The 19670-nt window shown below is 41.0% G+C and overlaps 1 protein-coding gene across 1 annotated transcript; it reads left to right on the top strand.

Annotated features, from left to right (window-relative positions):
- Window positions 1–761: 761 nt before the first annotated feature.
- On the top strand, window positions 762–12137 carry LOC147602300 (granulocyte-macrophage colony-stimulating factor receptor subunit alpha-like). Its single transcript, XM_086740576.1, has 9 exons — window positions 762–844; window positions 4965–5094; window positions 5187–5359; window positions 6130–6266; window positions 7839–7877; window positions 8737–8875; window positions 9432–9519; window positions 10080–10161; window positions 11860–12137. Exons 2-9 carry the CDS (start codon window positions 4967–4969, stop codon window positions 11929–11931), a joined length of 858 nt encoding a protein of 285 aa, XP_086596702.1. The 5' UTR covers window positions 762–844; window positions 4965–4966; the 3' UTR covers window positions 11932–12137.
- Window positions 12138–19670: the final 7533 nt, after the last annotated feature.

Genomic DNA, 19670 nt, shown 5'->3' with positions numbered 1-19670 from the left:
TGTGGATGTCCGTATCTGGGCAGTGCACAACTGACTGTGTTAGCACCACACTGTATATGTTCACATTGTTGAACGCAGTTGGAAGGAGGATGTTCAGACTCTGCAGTCAGAGGGCAAGGGGAACTGCACACCTTTCTGACACCATAGTGTGTCAGGAAACACACAAGTGGCACAGACGAGTGACGTAGTGCTGATTTGGTACACTCAGGGCATTTGCATATGTGAAGAAATTTTTTCTGGTCTGTGCATTGAATTCACTGAAAAATGTGCACATGTCAAGTGGAAAAGCTCTGGAGTCTGGTGACATTGGTTTGTTACTCATCTACAGGAAATGAAGCTGGGTAGTGCAAAGCTGGGAATGGCTTTTATGAAGTCCAGAGCACTAGGCTTATTCTCCTGTGCAGGGTGTTGACCCTAAGCAACAAGCAGAAAACTGTGGTGTGACCTGAAACAGTGATACCTGACCTATACCTGAGCCAGAAGGTAGACTCCTATGGTCACCTACCTTTGAGACTGTGCCCTGTACAGAAGCCTATACGAAAAACATGACAGAAATGAGTGAAAATTACATGAAAGAAGTGGTAAAGAAGATGTCACTCTGTTCTGGTCTATTTGAAAAACAATTACTGTAGCCACCCTTTTCCCCTTTACATTACAGAAGTTCAACATAAGGGAAATAAGAAAGACGTAGCCGGAAGTTTTACACCATGCATGAGTGGGTGAGAATGAAGTAAAAACACATTGTCAAAGCGCATGAAAGTATATCACCCTGGCAAAGTCGACACTTCTGTCCTTTCTGTATCCCATTACTGTAACTGCTACAGTGAAGTGGATTTTCAAGGAGGTAGGTTTACTTTTCTCTTTATCTGCTGTTTAATTTTACTTCAAAGAAGCTAGGCAAAGAAATACTGCATTTTGTTATTTGTACTAATTTTAAAACTGTTAAAATAAATGTGAGGGGTGGATGGAAACTATCTACGTGCTTTTATCTGATTAGTATCTTAGCCATAATTTTGATAGTGTATTTTTTTACAGTCTGAAAATAATGATATACAAATATTTTAAAATTAGCAGTTTCCAGTATTACTGCCCTCATCCACATAGCGGTATTTTACTTGTTAAGTTAAAACCTGCATTACAGCATTGAATAGTGCCTGTGTCACTTTCTCTTGAGAACACAGTCAAACTGGAAAAGTTTTGGTTTTAGCTCTTTACATTCATACAGCAAAATCACTAAGCAGAGTGAATCCCTTTTAGAAGTACTGCATTTAGGCACAAGTAGAATGGAAAGTTCTCTTATTACAATTTTAATACTGAAATCGAAGATTTTACTTGTATACAGTTCTCTAAAAATGTCACAGGAATGTAGGCATAATTTTCTCCTCATAGCACATCCAACGTGTAAGCAGTATTCCGTTTCATATATTCCCCTAGGCAAAAATAACTTTCCAAGTGTTTCAGAGGCAAAGCTGGGAAATAAAACTGAGAGGTCTCATCTTAAGTACTATACCCAGCACAGATAAGATATTTCCCTTAACAAAAGACAGTGATATTAAAAAAGTGTGAGTTTTTGGTTTGTTTTTTTTTTTCAATTACAAACTGTTCTTTCAATTGGTTATAAAAATCATAGCAGTATCAAGGTATGATAAGCCACATGTTTATATGTTACTTATAATCAGCAAGTTATTGAGCGGCTTTTATTCTCCTCTAATCAACTCTTTAATGAATCTGGATAAGAATAGCCACTGCAGCAGGATCTCAGTCTCACTGATATTTCCAAATTCCTAACATGACCATCTCCTAGGGACATGTATCATGATTCAGCATACTTTGAGAGGTAACTGAGAGTGGCTTGTGCTGTAGCATGGAGTCTAGCAGTAGCCGATTTTCATAGAATGTTTATAAACTACTGTGCAGAAAGGAAACAACTTCACACAGGAATACTTTATGTTTCCTTAAGATTTTTATCAATAATCTACATAGGAATTATCTGAGATGTGAAAGAAAGTTTGGACCACCTCTGGGGGCTAAAATAAAACAGTATCCTTTAAGATTGGAAGACCAAAGGGATATAAAATAAATAATTTAAAAGCCAAACAAGCAAACAAACAAACTTTGAGTTTGGGTTACTGTTCGAATTTGAATCAGAATATGATACCCCAATTTTACCAGTAAAGAAGCCAGATGGGAAATACAGAATACTACAAGACTTAAGGGCAGTAAACAGAATTGTGAAAGATCTGTATCCAGCAGTAGCAAACCCATACACCTTATTAACTAGCCTGAAAGAAATGTACGAACGGTTCACAGTATCGGATTTTAAGGATGCATTCTTTTACCTCACCTTGGCCCCTGAGAGCCGCAATCTATTTGCCTTTGAATGGGAAAACCCTGATTCAGGACGTAAAACTCAGCTCACTTGGACAGTACTACCTCAAGGGTTTATGGAATCCCTGAGTCGGGGACAGGTGTTAGAACAAGTGCTAGAGGGATTTGGTTTAGCCCCAGGGACACGATTACTCCAGTATGTAGATGCTTTGTTAATCTCAGGGGTAAGAGAAAAGGACATCCGGTAAACTTGTTAAACTTTTTAAGAGAAAAAGGACCATGAGTATCCCAAACTAAATTACAGTTTGTGGAGAAGGAGGTAAAATATTTGGAACATTTAATCAGTGAGGAAAAAAGGAAAATAAATTCAGAATGATTTTCTGGATTCACTGCAGTATCACTTCCCAGGACAAAAGAAGAGATTAGGAAGTTTTTAGGCCTCCTTGGGTACTGCCAATTGTGGATTGAAAATTTTAGCCAGAATGTAAAGTTTTTATATGAGAAACTTCAAGGGGAAAGTGAGAAACCTGAACAGACTGAGGGGGAGTGGGAACAGTTTGAGAACCTAAGAAAATTATTAATTGAGGCACCAATGTTGGCTCTTCCGTCCTTGGAAAGAACCTTTTCACCTCTATGTAAATGTGGAAGACAGAGTGGCATACGGGGTGTTGGGGGGTCTGGAACACGGATGCAGTCAAGTAGATTGTGAGCTCCAACAGAGAAAGGAAAAGAAAAAAAAAAAGGAGACAGACAAATTGTAGGGGGAAAGAGTATAAATATTGTAACTCTGAACTAAGAGGTGTGCCTCTTCTCTAAGATGCACCCAACTCAGCTGACTCACAAATAAAAAATACTTTGCTCCGGTGACTTTTTCTTCTGCTAATTATTCATGGTGTGCGGTTGTTTCTCACATAGAGAAGAAACAACAGAAGGAATTAATTCCTGAGTAGTCTTCTAATCTATCAACTTCTATTCAGTTTTAAACTGAATTTATCAACTTTTATTCAGTTTTCTCTTGGTTTTACATTAATGACATAGATATTCAGGCTTGCTTCTATCATGTTCAGTGCAAAAAACATTCCCCCTATCCTTGAATCCAAAGTACCAGAACAGATTAGCAACTGTTTTAAATTCAAGACCAAAAAATCTCTCTTTGAAACTGTGACACTCCTGCAGGAGCTAGCTTCAGGAAGCAGTCTCAGAGTTAGGTTGCAATCTCCCAGCTGTTACACAGAAGAAAGTGGTGGACAGGTTATTTTAAATACTTAACTTTTTATACGTCAACCAAGGGTCAGAGCACTTAAGACAAACACAGGAGAGAGAACTTGCCTTGCTCATGGTTGTAGAATTTATATTTCACTGTAGACCAGACCTTGGATAAACAGGTGATCTAAACAAAGGACACAACAGTAACTTTGTTATTAGCTTCCACTACATCACAGTGCCTGAGTTGATTAAAGAGTTGATTAAATCCTAGTCACATCTTCAGCATTTGTAACAATGGCAGATAAGCCTCATGGCTCAACACAGATAAAATCATTGCTGATTTATAAACTCATAGAATCATAGAATGGTTTGGGTTGGAAGGGACCTTCAAAGGTCATATAGTCCAACCTCTCTGCAAGGAGCAGGGATATCGTCAACTAGATCAGAGCAGATCAGGTTGCTCAGAGCCTTATCCAACATGGCCTTGAACGTTTCTAGGGATGGGACATCCACCACCTCTCTGGGCAACCTGTTCCAGGGTTCCACTACCCTTAGTGTAAAAAATTTTTTTCCTTATGTCCAGTCTGAATCTGCCTCCTTCTATTTTAAAACCATTACTCCTTGTCCTATCACAACAGGCCCTTCTGAGTTGTTTCTCCTCATCTTTCTTATAAGCCCCCTTTAGGTACTAGAAGGTCACTATAAGGTCTTCCCAGAGCCAACTCTTCTCCAGGCTGAAGAGCCCCAACTCGCTCAGCCTGTCCTCATAGAAGAGGTGCTCCAACCCTCTGATCATCTTCGTGGCCCTCCTCTGGACTCACTCCAATAGGTACAGGTCCTTCTTAAGTTGAGGTCCCACATTCTCCGTGGTCTTCCTTTTATCCCCAGTGTACCTAAAGAAGCTTTTCTTGTTGCCCTTGACATCCCTGGCCAGATTTAATTCTGTCAGGGCCTACCTAAGACTTTCTCACCTGATACCTGGCTGCTCAGACAATCTCTGTGTATTCCTCTCAGGCTCTGTCCTTGCCTCCACCCTCTGTAGGCTTCCTTTTTGTTTTTTAACTGGTCCAGGAGCTCCTTGTTAATCTATGCAGGCCATCTGGCATTTTTGCGTGACTTCCTTGGTGTTGGGATGCATTGCTCCTGGACTTGGCGGAGGTGATCCTTGAATGTCAACCAGCTTTCCTTTTCTTGCCAGGGCATTATCCCACGGTACTTTACCCAGCAGATCCCTAAAGAGGCCAAAGTACACTCTCCTGACGTCCAGGGAATCTTAAAGTGTTTAATTGGAAAACTCAAACACTATGCAGTTGGATTTACTAATCAGGTGGCTAAATATTACTAAATGATCTTGCAGAGATCTGCATGATTTGAACAGTTACACAGTTTTTCTGCAGAGTGAACATGGGATATTTCTCTTGTATTTGCAGACATGAACGTGACAGCCATTGAAAATTTTGTCTGTGTCATTTTTAATGTTTCTTTCATGAACTGCACTTGGCAAGTGGGAAGGACTGCTTCAGGAGATACCCAATATTTCCTGTACTGGAATATCTCAGGGTAAGAAGGTCCGCTTCAGTTTAGCAAATTTCAATATCTGGTCTGACATGTCACATTGTTAATATTTAACTGATGCAATATGTCATGTAAAGGAAAGTTTTCACAGAATGCCAGGATTACATCAAAGATAATTATGGAAGGCATATAGGATGTAGATTTGAAAATGTGACAATATATGGAAAGAGACCTCATTTCCTGGTAAATGTGTCTGGAAATGGACAAAACATTCAGCCGTATACAGAGAAGATTCATCTGTACACAATTGGTAAGGATTTTTCTTTTTAATTTTGTTTCCATACTTTTTGTTAAGGGAATGAAGAATTCATTCCTGAAAAAAGCATACATTTTTCAAGTACTGCTCTTCAGAATAATTTTGTTCCCCCTTTCCCCAGCCTTGATGATTTAAAAGTTAGAAGTACAAGAATGAAAAAAAAACAAATGAATGCAGAGACAATCTGAAATCATAGGTCAGAGAATTGTGAACATTTTAATCAAATGTTTATTCTCTGAAAGAAAGATGTAATCTTTTGGGATCAACTAACTAAGGATGCCTGAGTGAGACTATCTAGATGTTGCTCTTATCTCATTATTGTGCAATTCTGTTCATCCAGATAATACAAAAGAGCTATTTTCCTTAACACAGTGACAAAAACTTTATTTTTTTTTAATGGAAGAAGGTTACTAATTAAAAAAAATAATTAAAAAAAAAGAAATTACTTCTGTTTAGTATGAAACCAGTACAAAAAGAAAAAAGCACAAAAAAACTGCACAAACTATATGCTGAATTCAGTAAAATCTAACAAATGGTGTGTGTTTTTTAATTTTACCTACTGTTGCTGCTGATACTCCAGACTCCTCAGCTGGAGTGTTAAATCAGAGAGTCCTGCTTCAGAATATGGGGTGAATATAATAATTCTGGTAAAGTTGCATTACATCTTTTTAAACCAGTTTCTTGAACATCTACCTACATTTTTAAAAAATAGAATGAAGAGAACTGATTATTAATCAATTGTATTTCTAATTATATTACGGTAGAAAAACTCACCCCTCCATTAAATATCACTGTGAACTGTAAAGAAGATTCTCATTGTGAAATTCAGTGGAAACCACCTCGCACGAGTCATGTGAAATTTGATCATTGTTTCAAATATGAACTATTAATAGAAGACAAGGTAAGAATAATTATGACCCTAAATAGTATTTTGTATGCTTGTATTTCCACACACACTATCATACAAACAATACTCTGTTCTCTTTCTCTACTTTTTTAATCTCTGCTTTTTGATATCTACTACTCCTCTTGCATATAAACTGAGGACTGCTGTCACTCACAAATAGAGGCAGCCAATTGAGGGAATGTTTTCAGTCCACTGTACAGTTAGTCCTTAAAAAAAATGGGCAAGGGATTCCCCACACTGAGGGACAATAACTATTCTAGCACATATAGGGGTATGGACTATATTACCTGCCAACTTTATTATGAACAGTTCTGGGATACATTAAATGAACTCTAAAAATACTACAAAAAAAAAAAAAAAAAACAAAGCTACTGTTAGATTGGATACAAACAATTTTATGTGTCCTTGTAAGGCAGTTTGGGTCCTCATGTAGTCTATTGGTCCTACTGCTGGTTTTTGATGAAGTTAGTTCAGGACCTTCTTTTCTGTGGTTTTCCTCTCAGCAGTCTCCTATCCCATCACTTTTCATCATGTCTTTTACAAACTCACTTTGTGTTTGTTCCTACTTCTCATAGTCATCACTACTGTTCTGTTAGGTTTATGGTATTACTAAATTAGGTCCAAAGAAGGACCATACTTTATTACAAAGTCACACCTATAAATTAGGAGGTGCTGCAAGAGCTCTTAGGTATCTCCACTTAGACCCTCGTAATTTCCATCCTGCCCTTTGTGTATCCAATCTTGCCTTCTTCTCCTATTGCCTCGGTTTACTGACACCAGTGTGGTGCTGCTGAAGGAGTTTAGGGGTTTAGGTTTAGCTAAAGTATACAAAATAAAGCATACACAATCAGGATGGTTGCACCGCAACCGTCACAGACAGGTTTTATTAAGTTCAGTGCCCTTTCTTTTTAACTTAAAGTGGAAAGAGCCATTCATGCCTTTGAATAAAAAGAAATATTCTGTCAGGTTATTGGAACAGAATATCCAAGTTTTCCAGTTTCTAACTGTATATGGTTGTTATTATACATTTCAGTAATTGCAAGTGTTTTGAAGACTTGGACGAATACAGACATAGTATTATAGCCATCAAAAAAAAATTTGAAATGTTTGTGGAAATATTTGTGTGTTCATTGTTCCAACAGTAAAAAAAAAAAAAAAAAAAGGAGACATAATGTAGCTAAATTAAATGATTAAGAATGTAAAAGCTACATAGACAAAACTTTTAATGGAAAAAATGTCCCATTTTACAAGTATTTTTTTATACTTTGTTTTGTACAGGTAAAATGCACAATTTTAATTATTTGGCAAACTGAGCCTTTTTTTGTTTAGTTCTCTGACAATCAGTTCTACAATCAAATTTAAAGAGTACAGTATTTCAGAGCACCAGGGGTGATGAAAAACCTTTCGGTGGAAGAACAGCTTAACTTCATAGTCTTTAAAAGAAGGGAGTTAAAATATTAAAGGTCAGGGTTTTTTCCTCAAAATCAAACATTCATAAGGTAGAACCTTGTATAATATAGTAAAAAATTAACAATAATAAAAACTAAAAATTTCTGTTGTTGCTAGGCTGATCCTGAGAAAACCATCAAAACCAAACCAACAGAAGTAAGTAACCTGTTCCAGTGTTCCACCACCCTCAGTGTAAAAAATTTTTTCCTAATGTTTAATCTGAATCTACCTCCCTCTATTTTAAAACCATTACCCTTCATCCTACCACAACAGGCTCTCCTGAGAGTTTCTCCCCGTCTTTCCTGTAGGACCCCTATAAGGTCTCCCTGGAGCCTTCTCTTCTCCAGGCTGAACAGCCCCAGCTCTCAGCCTGTCCTCATAGGAGAGGTGCTCCAGCCCTCTGATCATCTTCGTGGCCTTCCACTGGACTTTTTTTATTAAGAGGAAAAGGTTGAGATGGAAGAGGCAAGAAAATATCACCTGAAAGATTAAGCCAGTATACAGAAGGAAGAAAAAAAAAAATCAGATTTTCAAGAAGACTTAGTATTCTTCTGAGAAGGATTTCAATATATGTTAAATTTTTCCCTTCTTTGTAATATGGCTGTTAAACTCTACTTCAGTTTTGAAAACATCCATGGTAAGGGAATGTCAGACCTCTAAAGAATTACCCTCTTGTACAATAAAACATTTACAGACTGAAAATAAACTATTGATTTTTTTTTCCCCAAAGTTCCATTGTTTAGCAGAGGCTAAGGAGACAGGGAAGCATACTGCAAATTTCATCTTCACATCGCCAATGACAAAAATGTTCAAACAAAATTATTAGGATGGAATGACATTATCCCTAATTTATTAAGGGATAATTTGCTATTTTTTGTTTCAGTCTAGTCTGTTCACAGAAGTACGTGTAAAATTTTCTTCTGTAATTTTTTGCATCATTAAATTAACCTGATACATTCTTAACATCTCTACACCTGTGAATAAAAAGTTCTCAGTCTAGTTATTTTGTATTTAGAGAAGACGCGGCGGAGTAAACTTCTACATATTTGAGAGCTTCCGTGCAGAAAAAAGGTACAGCGTCAAAATCAGAGCAACTGACAATGATTGTTTAGTCAGCCCAAGCTGGGGAGAGTGGAGTACACCCGTAGAGTTTGGTAAGAATTAAAATCACTTCCTTGATGTAGTTTTCCCTCAATTATTACATACCTGCCTCATTTATTACTTCATACTTACAGATGGAAGCACATTTATATTTGCACATTAATTTGCTAGGATGAAAAGGAATGAAGAATTGGCATATCTCTTAATACGAAGGAGGTCTCCAAGCATTCTAATGTGGGAGCAGGTGCTTCTTGCAAGGAGACAGTGAATAAAGCAGGCCTTTTTGAGGTCTGTTGCCAGCAATTTTCCTTCTTCCATTTGTACTTCTGGCATTATAATTTCTCTTTTCCCCTGTTACTTTCTGCCACCTTGGATTTTGAAGCACTCTGTAGGCCTCAGTTCCTTCTAAAATGTGGGGTAAGGTTTGAAGGTAGGCAGTCCACATACTGTCCCGTTCCTCCACATGTTACAGGGCAATGAGGTGCTAAGCTAAAGAAATCACTTCATACCTGTGCTTGACAGTGTCATGCAAAGCAGATAGCACAGAGCTGTGCAGTCCTTCCTGTTCTGGGATACTAATCAACACTTTGATGATTGCTTGTCTTTCAGGAAAAACACGACTTACATCTACTTCATCATATACGTTATTTCTGATACCAGTGCTGGCAGCAAGTCTCATACTTTTTCTCTGCATGATGTAAGCCTTATTTCTTGTGCAAAATATTCATTCTGTAGTTGAAATAACACCTCTTTCCCCAACAGAAAATGTTTGGCCTCCTTTTAAAGGAGAGGAGGGAAGGGGAAAATCAACACTGAACTACATCAGGAATCATGACCTGCTAGATGTTCCTCAAATAGGCTCTATATTTCTGATTCCCAGCCTTGATCAATATAACACAATGCTTTCCAATACTGAGACAAGGCCTTATATCACTGCTGCTTTCCTGCCATCAGACCTTGCAATGTAGATGGGTGGTACTTGAAATAGTTTCCCTGGTTTTGAGGATATTTCCCTTTTAGATACTTAAAAAAGCAACTTCTTATGATTCTTTAATAAGTGATATAATAAATTATTATCAGCCAAATACTGAACAATTAAATGATACCAGTGTACTTAGCCTATGTAATTCTTAGTTACTTTTTGACTATTTTTGTCTCAGAGGAATAAAATAATGTCTCAGAAGCATTATTATATAGTACGTGTTCATATGCTTGCATACTAAGTCTTTTCTTCACCAATCCTTTTTGTCACTGTAGAAGAATTTATTTGAAAAAAACATCTGCTACGGTACCACAGCCAAGAGACCCATTCCATGAGCTGTCTCCAACAGATGTCCAGGTATGTTTTCTTTCCATTTGCCTGGAATTTGTTGTAAATAAGGATCCATTGCAGTCTCAAAAATATGACCTAAGTGTCAGAAAAACACAGAAAAGCAAGGATAAATTTTCTTTCTTTTTCTTGTTCTTGGAATATTGAAAAAGGAAATCCATATGCAAATAATTCTTCTATTTTTCCTTTTCCATTCTGAAACAATTCTCGTCCGTCCACCTGGAGCATTGGAGAAAATACACAATTCTACCCTGCTCTCCCTGTAAGCTGTGTGCTATCACTAGAATAGTGCTAAGCCTAAGCTTCTCAGCACAATAATAATGCAGAACCAGACTGATGGTCAGCTACAGGTAGAGAAAGGACAAAGAAATCTACTGATGACCAAAAATAATTGTGCCATAGCAGATGTTGAGACCCATATTGGGCAGGGAATGAGACCCATAGGCTAGGCGGAGAATGAATCAAGACCAGCCCTGAGGAGAAGGACTGGGGTGTGCTGGTAGATGAGAAGATCAACATGATAATGCACCATTGTGGCCCAGAAGGCCAACTGCATCCTGGGCTGCATCAAGAGGAGTGTGGCCAGCAGGTCGAGGGAGGTGATTCTCCCCCTCTGCTGTGCTCTGGTGAGACCCCACCTGGAATACTGCATCCAGCTCTGGAGCCCCCAGCATAAGAAGGACATGGACCAGTTGGAGAGGGTCCAGAGGAGGAGGGCCACAAAGATGATCAGAGGGCTGGAACACTTCTCCTATGAGGACAGGCTAGGAAAGTTGGGGCTGTTCAGACTGGAGAAGAGGAGGCTCTGGGAAGACCTTATAGCAGCTGTCCAGTACCTCAAGGGGACCTACAGGAAGGACAGGGAGAGACTCTTCAGTAGGGCCTGTTGTGACAGGACCAGGGGTAATGGTTTCAAAATAGAGGGAGACAGATTTAGATTACATATTAGGAAAAAAATTTTTACACTGGTGGAACGCTGGAACAGGTTGCCCAGAGAGGTGGTGGATGCCCTGTCCCTGGAAGCATTCAAGGCCAGGTTGAATGGGGCTCTGAGCAATCTGATTTAGTTGAAGATGTCCCTGTTCCTTGCAGGGGGGTTGGACTAAATGACCTTTGAAGGTCCCTTCCAACCCAAACCATTCTATGATTCTATGATTTTATGTTAGTATTTGGCAATGATGCTGAAGGAGGAAAAGTCTCTAGGGAATGGTAAGCAAATATAACAGAGAGCTGAGAGTTACTAGCTTATATGAAGATCTGTGGAGGCTGATGAGAAGAAGAAGGGACAGACAGACATTGCAAGTAACAGAGAGGAACTGCCCATCTAGAAAGCATTTTGCAAAGTTTGCTGCAATTTGCAAAGTCTTTGAGTTAGCTACAGCCAGGTCTGGAAGCAAGAATGTGTCTGCAAGGACACACTGGATCACTGGTGAGCCTTTATAAATCCTTTTACTTCCTGTTCCTTCACCAAGTTAATTTTTCCATGTTTAAAAAGATGAGTTTTCTGACTTTCGAGTTCATCTTTGGGGAGCTCATCATGGAGGGAAGACCTAGACATGTCTACTTCAGTCCTCTCGCTGATAGAGTCTCTCTACAGCTTCTGTATAATAAATAACTCTCTGAATGACCAAAGATTCATAAATTGTAAACTGAGGGCTAATCTCATGTAGGAAACACTAATGAAACGTTTTATCCTTCTTTTAATAGACAGAATATAAGAATCAATTAATGATGCATGAAACTGAAGAAATAATAACAACTATTGAAGAAGCGGCATAATGGCATGCAAGTGAAACGAGCAACTTGAATATTTTTCAAACATATATATCTTGTTGGCAGTAATTTACAGGGTTTTCGTATTCTGTCCCTCTTGCAAGCAGAGACACTAGTATTGCCTGTAGAGGCAATTCCGCAGAGAGCCTATCTTTAAAAGCCTCTTTGTTTTTTATTGCATTTTCCATTAAAATATTTAGTTGTTTGGACAATTTTTGTTTCTTCTTATGATAAATGTTCTTAATGTTTCAGCAAAAATATTTCAGGAGCTCTTTGGAAGTTATTATACTGCTTTCAGCACCATGCAAAAGAATAAAATAAGAACAATCAAACTTAAGGGATTCGTTCAGGATCTTCAGTGGTCCAGTGCCTTGGAAAAGGCACAGCCATACTGAGATTGTGATCAGGAATAAAAATTTGTCATCTACATGAAAAGCCACTGAAAACACACTGAAAACCAGCCCATCTATATGAAAACTCACTGAAACCCTCTTGAAAATGATAATTTGCTCATGTAAAAGTATTGTTAAAGAGTTCAGGAGACAATTTTTGCATGTCTGTTGCCTTCAAATTATGTGGCTACATTCTTCAACACAGCATGCCCTAGATGTTGCTCACAGCCATTTACAAAACCTAAAAGCTCCTCCCACTTTTAATTACTTCATATCTGTGGTAAATGAAGAAATAGCTTAAAATATGATGGCTAACAGGTAGCAGATAATTATCTGTATGTGTGTGGGGTAAGAAATGTTGGAAATTGAACTTTTGAACTCTCCAGCAGAAGTCTGCCACTTGATAGCTGCAAACGGTACAGGCTGGTTGTGTGGTTTTACAACACCTTGACGAAACAGAAGCAGCACACCCTGAATCCTCCAATTCAGATAGCTTCCATAGAAGAGAGGAAAGAACATGATCAATTTGGAGGCTAATCGCTCATTGTGCTTCTGTGGCTGAATTATTTAGATTGGAAAAAACAGAGGTTAGAGGCCATTTATAGCAATGAAGTCCCCAGTGCCATGCCTGTGTCCCATCTCTTTTCCAGCCTCATGCCTCTACACCTCTACGTCCTGTCCTGTGTGTCCACTTCTAAAGGCCTCTGCTGTTACCCAGACCTACACCGCATCAGTGCGTTAGCATTGTAAAACCTTGGTGGTACCATACAAAGACAAACAACAGCAAAACAGATTAACCATGGACACCTGGTCGACAAAACTACAAACAGGCCAAGAAAAGATCAAGCAGAGCAAGCCTGACAAATTTCAGCCCTGAGGCCTTGCAAACTTATTACAGGCAGAGCACTAGATCTCAGATCCTATTCTCCCTGAGCAACCTGAAGTCTGCTCTCATTACATCCAATACACAAAGTGTGCTATTTGCCTTCCTCCTTTCTCTCAGTATCTTAAAGTCTGCCACATCATGATCCTTGCAGTCAAGACTGCCAATGACTATCACATCCGTAATCAGTTCTGAGTCGCAAGTCTGCCTGAGTACCTCATCTCGTCCAGCATTTGTATCAAGGTATTGTTCCTGCTGACCTCTATAATTCTCCTGGCTTGCTTACACCCTGCCATTTCACCCTTCCAGCAGGTCTCAAGATGGTTAAAATCATCTCAGGTGGTTGAAGTCCTCTCATGGTAGGTAAAGGTCTCCCAGGGTGATAAAATTTCATTAGACCACATTACCTCTAAGAAGTCACCTTTGAAATCAGATTTTTCTATGATTCTATGTTTCTAAATAAGCTTTCATTAACAATATCTTTTGAACAGCTTTTTAAAACAGAACTAGAGCAGGAACTTTCTGTTTAAGTTATAACTGCCTGAAGACAAGGGCATCTATATCAGAAGTGCCCAAATAAAGCCAAAACTTACTTTAATCTAAGGGGAATTAAACAGATGAGGTCTACCGGATCCTCTCCATCCTACTTTACTCACATTTGACAATGGACACTGGTGTACCCCTTACATACACACTGCTCTCACTAAGAAAGCTACTGAGACTGCAAAGCCATTCAGAAAATTTGTTCACTACCAGCACCCTGATGAGAATATCAGAAATCCTATCCATGAAACAGCGGATGTGGGAGTCAGAGTGGGATTAAGGTATTTCTTTCCCACCCCCAGGCAAAGACCAAGTATAACACTCACTCAGAAAGGATGGTCAGGCTATAAAACCTTCTAACCAAGCAACTCGGATGTTCATACAGATAGTAGTCCTTTATTCAGGTCTCCTATGGGTCTTCCTCTGTTTTGTGGAGAAAGACATTTGTTAAAAACTAGAAAGTTCTTACTGCAAGGACCAAAGAGAGAGTCTTGTCTCCCATCTGTATTTTTGCCGTCTGTGCAAAAGCTGTAACACACTGGCATAGCAAAACACAGTTCTTTTGAGCACTCCCATTGTTGTTGGAGCAACAAATTACTCTTCAAGGTTTTGAGACTTTTAATAAAGGTTGATTTTAATCCTATTCCTGCAGTGACTCTATTCCTTGTAGAGCCAAAAGTCTGTAAACAGTCCTAATGTCTCCACCTAGCTTTCTCTTCTCTCGTCTTCTTTCTCTTTCTCATCTTCTAATTTCTCTTCCAGCTCCCGAATCATACTGAGGCCACTGAACGCTAGTTTTCTGGCCTTTAAAAGATAACAGACTTTAGTAAAACCATCAATAGCACCAACTTTGCTTGGGGATTTTAAAGTTTTTTTAACTTGTTTGCATTTTTGAAAGCCTAAAGTGAGGAATTTCCCTAACTACAGGCAAGCAAAGAAATCCCCTGCATAGGACAGTTCCTTTGTCTGTGGTAAAACCACTGTCCTTGTGGGCTGTTTGAATTGTTCTGCTGCACTATATTCCAGTTTAAAAACAAAAAATACCCAAACCCCAAAACCTCAAAAACCAGACTTCCTCATTGTTACAGAGGTGCATAACCTGAAAGAGCACCAGACAGCGTACTGCTCCTCTACTGCCTGCTGTACAGGCCCAGAAGGTCTTCAGAGTGTGAGCCTGGGGCTTTGCCTCGGGTGCACATGTAGTCACAGAGTTGAGAGTTTAACTGGTGAAAGATAACTCAGCACCGTATAGATGTGTTTTTTCCTTGTCCACTCATTGCAAGATGCATAACTGGGATGACTCAAAGGCTGGAAGTTGACAGCACTTCCCATGAGCAGATTTAGGCACAGAAAAAAACACACATTTGCCAGGGTAGTCAACATCCCGCTGCATCAATGCTAAACAGTGTAATGAAAGTGTGTCTCAGATACAGACACTGCTCAGCAATCCAGCCATAGCTGTCAGTGGGCACAGCTTTGTGGTCCAACTGCTTCTGCCAAGGAATTCCATCTCCATAGCAGTGTGGAGCTACAACCCCCTCATAGCAACAGCTGCCCTTAAATACCATCCCTAAAGTGTTGCAGGACCAGTAAATGCAACTTTGGTGCAATTGATCCTATTCTTCCTTCTCCCCAGCCCAGCCTCTGGGCTGCGTGCCTCACCTCAACTCCCTCCCTTCCTTTTACGATCCATTTTCGGATGAGAGGAAGGCCCCCTTGTGTTTAAGTGACCTCAGACTAGGAGGCTAGAGGAGGCTAGACCAACCTCTCACTGCAGGTTCAATCACCTCGAGTGAGATTAAGACACAGACAAGGTCAAATGCCATGCAACCAGACTTAGTTTTATTATAAAAAGGTGAATAATAGTAGCGATAGGACAGAGTGAGAAGAAAAGCTGGAAATTAAGCAAGCATTTGGGATAGAGTTGCAAGAATAGTCACCACCATGAATCCACGGCGTCTCGGGGGTCCAAGTCTCTCAGTGTGTCAGCAATGGGTGATAGCAGTGAGAGCTCATCTCAACAGTCTTTTTATCCCGCTTGAGGGCTGTGGCCCCTGACCAGCTGCAAGTCCTCACACATCTGCATCCGTGCATCCTCTCCATGACCCTGGCCCCTCTCCTCACACAGCTGTTACATAAATTACAAACCAGGTGTCTCTGTGGCCTTGCAATCGTCCTTACATTGTCCAGCAGTTGGAGGAATCCCCTGCTTAGATAGTTGCGACAAATTTCTCGCTTGACCAAGCAATCCTTTGAGACAAAGGCTCTGCAGTTCAGTCTCTCACACCACCCTGAGGCTCAAAGATTGCTTCAGGACCCATGGTGGTTTTAAGAAGAGATAGTGTCGTAGTTCAGCCCTGATCCGGATCAGACTACGCAATCTCTCTCTCACTCCCCTCACCGTCCAAGAGAACAGGGAGAGATAATATAAGGAAAAAGGCTTGAGATTTGAGACAAGGACAGGGAGAAATCCTTAAATTTACCATTACAGGCAAAACAGACTCAACTTGGGAAAAATTATTCATTTATTACTAAAATCGAAGCAGGATAATGAGACAGAGAACAAGATAACCTCCCCTTGCCCCTCCCTCTTCTCGGGCTTAACATTATCTCTACCTCCTTCCCACCTCCGAGCAGCACAGGGGGGAAGAGGGAATGGGGGTCGCGGTCAGTCCATTACATGTTGTTTTATGCCACTGCTTCCTACTCAGGGGAAGAACTCCTTACATTCCTCCCCTGCTCCAGTGTGGGGTCCCTCCCATCCACAGGCCACAGTCCTTCGTGAAACTGCTCCGGCATGGGTTATTTCTTCCACAGGGTGCAGTCCCTCCAGAAAGGCTGCCCCAACGGGCCCTCCACGGGCCACAGCCTCCTTCAGGCATCCACCTCCCCTGGTGTGGGGTCCTCCACGGGCTGCAGGTGGATCTCTGCTCCTCTGTGGACCTCCATGGGCTGCAGGGGGACAACCTGCTCCACCATGGTCATCACCACGGGCTGCAGGGGAATCTTGGCCAGGAGCCACATTACTCCTCCCCCTCCTTCTTCACTGACCTTGGTGTCTGCAGCCGTTCCTCACAACAGGCTGGCAGACGCCTCTCAGGATGCTTTTTACATCTTATTCACTTCTCATCTCCTCTCCACTTCTTGCAGCCAGGCCGGGCCGAGTCAGGCCCAGTCAGCTGCCTGTCAGGAGACCAGAGGGTGAGGCCTGCAAGGCCCACAAGGCTTGTGCCTCCCCCTCTCTGCCCCCTGCTCAGCTGCTTCACACCTTCTTTCTTTTTTTTTCCTGTTTTCCCCTTCTTAAATACGTTATCGCAGCAGCGTTATCATTGGACATTTTGCTACCAATTGGCTCGGCCTTGGCCAGCAGCGGGTCTGCCCTGGGCCTGGCCGAGTCCACTGAACAAAGGGGAGTGACTTCTAGCAGTTTCCTACAGAAGCTACCACCTTAGGCCCCCCTCACCAAACAAAACCAGAACAATAATATAAAAATCAATATACTAAAACCCAAAATATTAATATTCTGTCATCAGGCTCCATCTTCAATTCACCTTCTCTGACTCTCGGGACTTCAGGTATTCCTGCAACAGATAAAACAAAAGCCCACTTGGTCCTCATTGATCGGAGAGATATGATTAAAAGGATGGCACTATCCGTCAGGTGTTAATTTTATGCTCCTTTCCATGAGCATCTTTCAGCATCTACACGAGGTGCTTCAACTCAATATTTCCAAGTTTTTCCTTCCTACTTAGAAGCATTGGTAAACCAAACATTCTGCAACTGCCCAGAAAACAGAGGAACCACTTGTACTACGGGAGGAAGCTCATGTTTCTCTCTTTGGGTCCATTTCCTCCTGAATGATTAACATCTTTGCGGTCCCCTCTGATACCGTAAAGATGTCACAATAATGGTCTAGGCGTACCATTTCCGCACAGAGGCTCTCTGGGCCACTCTGACAGGGATTGATTGTTGCTGAATAGTCTGCTCGGCTTCACTAACAACAAAAAAAAACCCTTTTCCCAGGCAATATATCTGTTTTCAGCATCTTTAAAGATACGGGAATAGAACTCAATAGGTGGATGGGATCTGCGGGGTGAACAGGACCAAGGGCTTGATGAGCAACCGCTTCAAACACTGGTAACTGCAATGCTTCTTCGTGGGATTTGGTCCATTCCTATTTAACCGCTTTTGAAAATGTGATCCCGCAATTGGTAGCATCTTTTGCTTTAATAGCCGATATCAGGGCCCCAGTATCTATTAAAAATGTGACCGTGACTTGTTTTGGCCCCTCGCTGCCTGTAATTAATAACTCATCCCAACAAGTGTTGGTGAGCTGTCTGATGTGTAACCAACCTTTGCCCACCCCGTTCACCACTGGAGGGCGAAGAATCTCATTTCCCATTGGGTCTCGGGAGGTACTGGTCTCTAATGGGTTAATCCAGGAAGGTGCACTAGGAGCTCTGGGGTTTTTGAGATCTAGTTCCTCATTTGCCGGCTTATCACGCCACCCCACCACCATTTTTTCTAACTTGTCTGTAACCACCCGTCCATCAATGCAGGATCCCCTTTTGCAGCCCTTTTGCCCCTCCAGGCAGTTTGGCAAGGGGAGTTCTCTGGTCACCTCCAGGGCGTGGAACTATTTTTACTTTGGCTCATCTCAGGCTTCTAGAGTCTGTTTCAGCAGCTAGAGGGTTAACAGGGCTGTACTTATGCCACTATTTAATCAGCTCCTGAGCTGTCCCCCTCCATGTCCACCCTTTCCTACCCAGGGATTGGGGATGTCAAAGAGGCCCTTTAAGGCAGCTGTGACTCTTTTGCCCTGGGGCATTGCTTGCATTTTCCCTTGTAATTGGATCATGATTTGTTTTGAAGAATCAGGGATTCCCTTTTAAGCAGAGTCCTTTGCTGGGGTCCACCGGCATCATCACTGGGGACTCCTGCTTAGGCTCCACTTTCTGATTATACATCATCTGCAAACAATCCACCTCCTGCAGACTCTCCACTAATTGCTCAACAGTTCCTGTAATTGCAAGGGGGTCACCTCATTCCTGAGGATTTAGCCCCCTGGCCCAATAGGCTGCCCGCTGCGTGAGAGACCACAGAGCACCACAGTCTCTGGTTGTCAAGAACACTCCCGGACCCCAGTACCCTTCAGCCTCCTTCTCACTCAATAAAATCTGATCTCCTCCCAACAACGACACTCTCCACACACACTCAGTCTCTGATTCTTTAGGGGTCTGTCCAAACTCCTTTTTCAGTTTTATCAACTCAGTAGCAGTATAAGGAACCTCTTTGGTTCAATTTTTATTTTTGTAGAAAACACTTTTGCAGTTGGTAATATGGCAAAAAGTTGGTAATATGACAAGTAGACTTGCTATGCCATACCTGTTCCCTTTACACTGTATGAGTTGCAGAGAAGAAAGCAGGTCAGATATCCACTTTGGGATGTTGGCTGGTCTCAGTGACAACTCAGTATCATTCATATTTACAAGTAACATAAGAGAATTAACCCAGAAAATGACACCACACTTACAGCTCATCAGTTATCAATCTTACACTTTAGTGGGAATTTAGAAAGCAGAAGTGTTCATGGCCCTAGGTATTTCTGAGTTTCTAAAAACTAAGCCCTCTTTGTCCCCAAAGACAGTCAGCACTGCACTCTCTTTTGCTTTGTCTTTTGAAAATAACTATATCTTAGTTATGTGTGAATAGTTGATACATGAACTACTGCTGATAACGATTATATGATTCCATATGTCAATAAAGATGCAGTAGGATGGGAATGGTGTTAGGATTTTGAAAAAGCTGAATCCTGGACCATCCTGGAAGGGTGCTGGACAGCAGATGACTTTTTCCAAACATGGTAAGTAAGGAATGGGAGTGATAGAGAAGTACATGGACAGTTCTCTCTCCTGCAAGTTTTTAAC

This window comes from Chlamydotis macqueenii, chromosome 1 (assembly GCF_036417535.1).
Source record: "Chlamydotis macqueenii isolate bChlMac1 chromosome 1, bChlMac1.mat, whole genome shotgun sequence".
In the NCBI taxonomy this organism is placed as follows: Eukaryota; Metazoa; Chordata; class Aves; order Otidiformes; family Otididae; genus Chlamydotis; species Chlamydotis macqueenii.
The sequence above is the reverse complement of the archived record's forward strand: the minus strand, read 5'-3'. Positions and strand labels throughout refer to the sequence as shown.